The sequence below is a fragment of the Malania oleifera genome, chromosome 7 (assembly GCF_029873635.1).
Source record: "Malania oleifera isolate guangnan ecotype guangnan chromosome 7, ASM2987363v1, whole genome shotgun sequence".
Lineage (NCBI taxonomy): Eukaryota > Viridiplantae > Streptophyta > Magnoliopsida > Santalales > Ximeniaceae > Malania > Malania oleifera.
Window position 1 is genome coordinate 105,368,295 of NC_080423.1, and position 6,000 is coordinate 105,374,294.

Consider the following 6,000-nt stretch of genomic DNA (forward strand, 5'->3'; position numbering starts at 1 on the left):
CCTTCTAATGTCCTCAATAGCATCATTCGCAATCAAAATGGCATCCACAATTTGTCCCCGCTCCCCAACAAAAGCACTTTGGGCCTTAGAAATAGTCATATCAAAGCACCCCACTCAACCTATTAGCTAGAACATTGGTGATTATTTTATAAACACCGGATACTAAATTAATAGGCCTATAATCATAAATCTTAAACAACCTACTTTTCTTCAGCACTTAAGTTATTCACATAATCCAGCATTAACAACACAATTAACTTCTTAAAAAAATTAAGCACAAAGTTTATATGCAAGGCTGCATTTTCTACAAATTAAGATACAAAAATTCAAATGTTAAATGAATTAAACATAATATTTATTGACAAAGTAAATCCTAATAACGTCATCTCATAAACACACAGTTTTAAAATTGATAAAACATTAATTTCTTTAACTGATCCAAGCAATGTTAAATTAATTGGAAGTGACGTAAAGTGTCATCAAAGTGAAAAATTCTCTAATTTTATTTGAAAGAACCTATCAAAAAAATCACCTAGAAGCACTCATAGGAAAGTGTCTTTTTTTTCCAGGGAAGTGGTAAATTTGGTAAGCATTGATATATAAATTTTGTCATGATTACTGTTTTTTTATAGTAAAAGAAGAATTTCATTAATAGAATAAGAACATACAGCCAGGAGAATATGACATTTCCCTAACGTGGTCTGGAAAATCCAGATAAAAAACACAAAGAAACAACCAGCAAACAAAGAAACGAGAGAGAGAAAAACCAACATGAACTAACACTTCAACACAGCGCCAATCGCACGGAATATTGAAAAAGTTACTCCCTTAAATTCCCCTGCCCCTCACACCAAAGAGAAACCGAATCATGCATCTTTTCCCAAACAATAAAATGAGATGACTTCTTCCCTAGAAAAATATGCACATTATGCTCCATTCAAAGCCCCCAAAAAACTGTTAAAAAAAAAACCACAATTCCAGAGTGCTGCTCCTTTTCTTTTTCCTGCCAAAACCAGCAAAAGAAACAGCCAGAAAGTCATCCACTGCCCCTCTGAACTCACCCAACATTCGCCCAAATTACCAGATAGCTTATTCCATACCCTCCAAGCATAATCACAATGAATGAACAAATCCGATGCAAATTCTGAACAATTAAAACAAAGAACACAGATGTATGGAGATATACCCTTCACAGGTCTCTTATCCTACAACAACTTATCAGTATTAATTCTATCAAGCGCAACCAACTAGATAAAAGCCGTGATTTTGAAAGGGACTTTGGCCTTCCAAATGGATCTATAGAAAGAGGAAAAGGCAATTAAGCCTATTCAGAAAATCACAAAAAGATTTTCAAGAGCAAACCCCTAAAGGATCCAAAGACCAAGACCAACCATCCTCATCTAAAGACAAACAACAATTATTCAACAAGACTAGCAAAGACGATAGCTCTACCATCTCTCAATCATTTAACAATCTGCGAAAGTGGAAATCCCAATAAGGCAATTGACCACCTGGATCAACAACAAAAGAAAAAATGGAATCATCTTATCCTAATCTCAGGCACAACAGTAAGGTTATCGTTGTGTGACCTGGAGGTCACGGGTTCGAAGCGTGGAAACAGCCTCTTGCAAAAATGCAAGTTAAGGCTGCGTACTACAGATCCATTGTGGTCCACCCCTTCACCAGTCCCTACATACGCAAGAGCTTTGTGCACCGAGCTGCCCTTATTTTATTTTTTATTTTTATCTTATCCTGATCTCGAGCAAAAAAGATGTAGAAAAGAAGTGGACAAAACTGCATTCTCCAACCAAGGATCTTTCCAAAAATGGATATCACTACCTCTACTCACCGGGATTTTAATATATGGAATGAAGATGGGATAACTTTGAGAGATAGCTTTCCTCAAACTCTCTAAAAGAACATCTAAATCTCAAATTAGTATCCCACTTATTCTCATTTGATTCATACTTTTAACAACTAAACGCCATAGGGACGAATTCTCTAGTGGAAACCACCAAAGCCATTTAGCCAAAAGAGCTATGTTTCTAGACACCAAAATTCCAATACCCAAACCACCCTCCTATTAGATCTACCCACCACTCCCCAACTAACCAAATAATCCCTAAAACCCCCTACCCTGACCACAAAATGTCCCTCATTATCTTCTAAATCTTACTAGCGATCCCCTGTCAGAATCTTGAATATTGAATGATAAAATATAGGGACACCAGAAAGACAAGTCTGGATAAGCGTTATTCTACCACCAGGAGGAAAAATAGCACATTTCCACTCATCCAATCTCTTAGAAATCCTTTCCAAAACAAGATCCCAAAATCTAACAAATCTAAGGCAATCCCCCCCCCCCCCACCTCAAAAAAAAACCCCAAGATAGGACAGCGGCAAATCCGAAACACTACAAACCACCTCTGTAGATAACTCCCTAACACTCTTGATAGGAAAATTCATAGCTGCAATACCGCTCTTCCCCATTCTAATCTTAAGTCAAGAAACCTTTTCAAAAATGTGAAGGAGACTCAAAATATTCAAAAAGGAGGATAGTATCATTGGCAAACTAAAGGCACGACACACTAATCCCTCTCTCCCCACCTCCAAATCTTTCACTAAACCTCTAACCACTACCCTACCCACCATCCTACTCAAAATAGCAGCCACTAAAACAAACAAAAATGGGGAAAGAAGGTCAGCTTGTCTAACCCCCCTCATAGCCTTAAACCAAGATTTAGGCTCACCATTCACTAAAGTCAAGTAGCTCATGTTATACAAACAGCCTCTAATCCAATGCCCCCGCCATCTCTCACAAAACCCCTTTCTCACAAAAATCTTATCCATGAACTTCCTATTCACTCTACCATAATCCTTCTCAAAATTCAACTTAAAGATGATCCCCTTCTTCTTCCTTCTTTGAATATCCACAACAATCTCATTGGAAACCAAAATGGCACCCACGATTTGCCTTCCCCTCACAAACGCACTTTGAGCCCTATAGATAGTCCAATCAAGCACCGCACTTAACCTTTTAGCTAAAACTTTAGTGATAATCTTATAAACACTGGAAACTCAGTTAATAGGACTATAGTTTGCTATCTTGATGGATTTATTCTTCTTCGGACACTAAAGTTATGAAAATTGAATTCGTATTCTTGCTTAAAATCCCATTCCCGTAAAATTCATTAAAAACCTTAAGTAAATTAGCCTTAACCACCTCCCAACAATCTCGAAAGAAAGCCATATTAAAGTCATCAAGTCCTGGAGCTTTATCCCTCTCCATCCCAAAAACTGTGGCCCTCACTTCCTCTTCCTCAGAAGGTCTCTCCAACCAAACCAACTCCTCACCAAAAAAAGGGTCCCAATCTAATCCTTTAACCATAGGTCTACCATCATCCTCAAAGTACAAATTAGAATAAAATTTAGTGATTTCAAAAGCAATTTGACTCTAATCAAATATAATAATCCCCCTATCCACTTCCAACTCCCTAATCAATTTTTTCCTCAATTTCCTAGTAGCCATCCTATGAAAAAATATAGAGTTACAATCATCATCTTTGATCCATTTAAACTTAGTCCTCTACCTCAATTTCCTCATTTCCTTGAAAATCACCTGCTCCATATCATTCTTCAAAGACACTCTCTCATCTCTTCCTCCCCCGAGAGAATACTATCTTCTTCTTTCCTATCTAATTCATCCAACTCTCCTAAAATACTAGCGTTTCTAAACATTAAATCTTCGAACACCTCTCTATTCCAATCTTTTAACTTCTCTTTTAACCTCTTCAACATCCCCACCTAAAACAGATAAACGAGCATAGATGCTCCCCGTCTTAAACATTGGTTTACCACCCTCTTCCATCTCAAACCATCTCTCTAAACACCATTCTTAGACTTTTATCATTACCCTAGAAACAACCTCCACCAAAAACAAATCATTACAAAACCTAGCGATCTCTTTCCACACGGAAAACAAAAGCCACGACAACTTTACCTCTACAAGCCTCCAATTTTTTTATAAAACCCATCCTCCCAAATCAATCTAGTGGAAAAAACCTAGTATTGCAGTCACCATTCCCCGAATCCACTTCAGCCTAGTCCACTACCTCCAACTAAATTTAGACCTTTTTACAGCTAAAAAGTAATTTATTACTAATTACAATTGTTCTCTTTCACCCCTCTAAGCATTCTCAAACACATTCAGTCGCCAATATAAAATTACAATACATAACTATTTTAAGGAGTAAGGACCAAGGACTATATCACCTATTCATAAAAATATAGTGATATCTAGATTTCAATCTGCACCAATGTGCAAGATTAATAAAATATAGTTTGATTGTGGTTACAATTTTTAGTATTTGAACATGGAAAATCATATGGTTGGTCAGTTTCAGGACTATCACGATGAGTAAACTATATTACGTAAAGGCATAACCCATCCAAACAAAAACTTGGCTATATGAGAACACATTTATGGATAGCGTGTACATGGACAAAAGCATGAATACACACAGCATGCATGGTAGAACGCTGCAAAAAAAGAATTGTGCACTTTTTGTACTTTCTGCTTCACGGCTTAGTTTGCCCAACTGGCAGGTGATTTCTGAGTTTAATTATTTAGCTCCATGACATGACGTTATAGCACACTGTACTAGTTAACCATGTTCATCTATAAACACCAGATGCTCGTTCTCACAATTAAACAAAACCAAGTACGAAAACAGAGCCAAATATAAATTTAAAGCAAAACAAAGCAGATAAATATATTTTTTTAAAAAAAACTTACAAATCCTGGCAACATTTGGATCCTCGGACTGTATCTCATCAGCCACCTGCAAAATCGCATCAATGTTCGTGGTCCGTCCGAGCGACGGCGGGACTGCTCCGGCGATTCCACTGGGGGTCCTTTCGTGGCTCTTGCCGGCGTTCCGGAGCTTCTCTCTCTGTAAAGTTGCCCGAACAAGGCGCTCCCAGTTACCGTATACTCTCGCCATCTCTCCAAAAGCTCAACTCTCACTGCACGCGAGCCGGATCCGCAGGAAAATTGAAGCAAAACCCTAGGTAAACGAATCGCCGACGAGCATTTGACGAATCAATGGAGAGAGATCTGCGGAAAGTGTAGAGTCCGTAGAGGAAGCACGAGCGTTTGAAGTGTCTTACGGAGTGCTGGGGATGGAGTTGGAGAGATTAAGGTCAAAACAAGGCGGGGGCTAAGAAACGTCGCGAGGAGAAACGCGTTTTGGACATTTGAGCACAAAACGCGCTGGGAGATGGATGTCGCGGGAAGTGGTGTAGCGGAATCGACGAAGAGGAAAAGGAAGACGATGAGAGTTTTTTCCAATTTTAAATTTATTTTTTAATAAAATATTAAATAATAGTTTGATTAGAAAACATTTCCCGATTACTTCACGAGATTTAAAAGGTGTGAACAATTCGGATACTGACACATAATGATAAAAATCTCGGTAAAAATCTTGCTGAATGGTCCACTTAGGTTTAAACTAATTTTTTGAAAAAAAATAAATAATAAAATATAAAATAAAAATTGACAAAAAAATATACACAAAACTAAGAATTATATATTTAAAAAATAAAAAGTAAATGCTAAATTATGGACTACACAAATTTCATTATAGACCAACGAGATTAAAAGGTAAGTTTCATAAAAAAAATTAAATTGTCCAAAAAAATAAAAAATAAAGTGGACAAAAGTTCCACTATTCATGCAGTTTTATATATATATATATATATATATATATGTATATTTTATTTTTTTCTTAAATAAAATATTATGAATTAAATATTGCTGTTATATTACTAAAAAAATTTTAAAAAATAAAATTTGACCTAGGAGTTGCGAATGACTCAAAAAAAAATTATATTTTTCACATATTTAAAAGAAAGACAAACAGAAAAATTAGAAGCTGCTTGATAATAATAATGTTTCGTCAATGCATCCAAAGAACAAAAGTTATAACCTCACCTTACAAA

The 6,000-nt window shown here is 36.5% G+C and overlaps 1 protein-coding gene across 1 annotated transcript in view; it reads right to left on the reverse strand.

Annotated features, from left to right (window-relative positions):
* LOC131159472 (callose synthase 10) overlaps window positions 1-5,385 on the reverse strand; it is a 150,527-nt gene extending 145,142 nt beyond the window's left edge. Inside the window, exon 1 of the mRNA XM_058114407.1 lies at window positions 4,796-5,385. Coding sequence (XP_057970390.1) covers window positions 4,796-5,003 — 208 coding nt within the window. The 5' untranslated portion in view covers window positions 5,004-5,385. The remainder of the gene's footprint in view (window positions 1-4,795) is intronic.
* Between the last annotated feature and the right edge of the window lie 615 nt (window positions 5,386-6,000).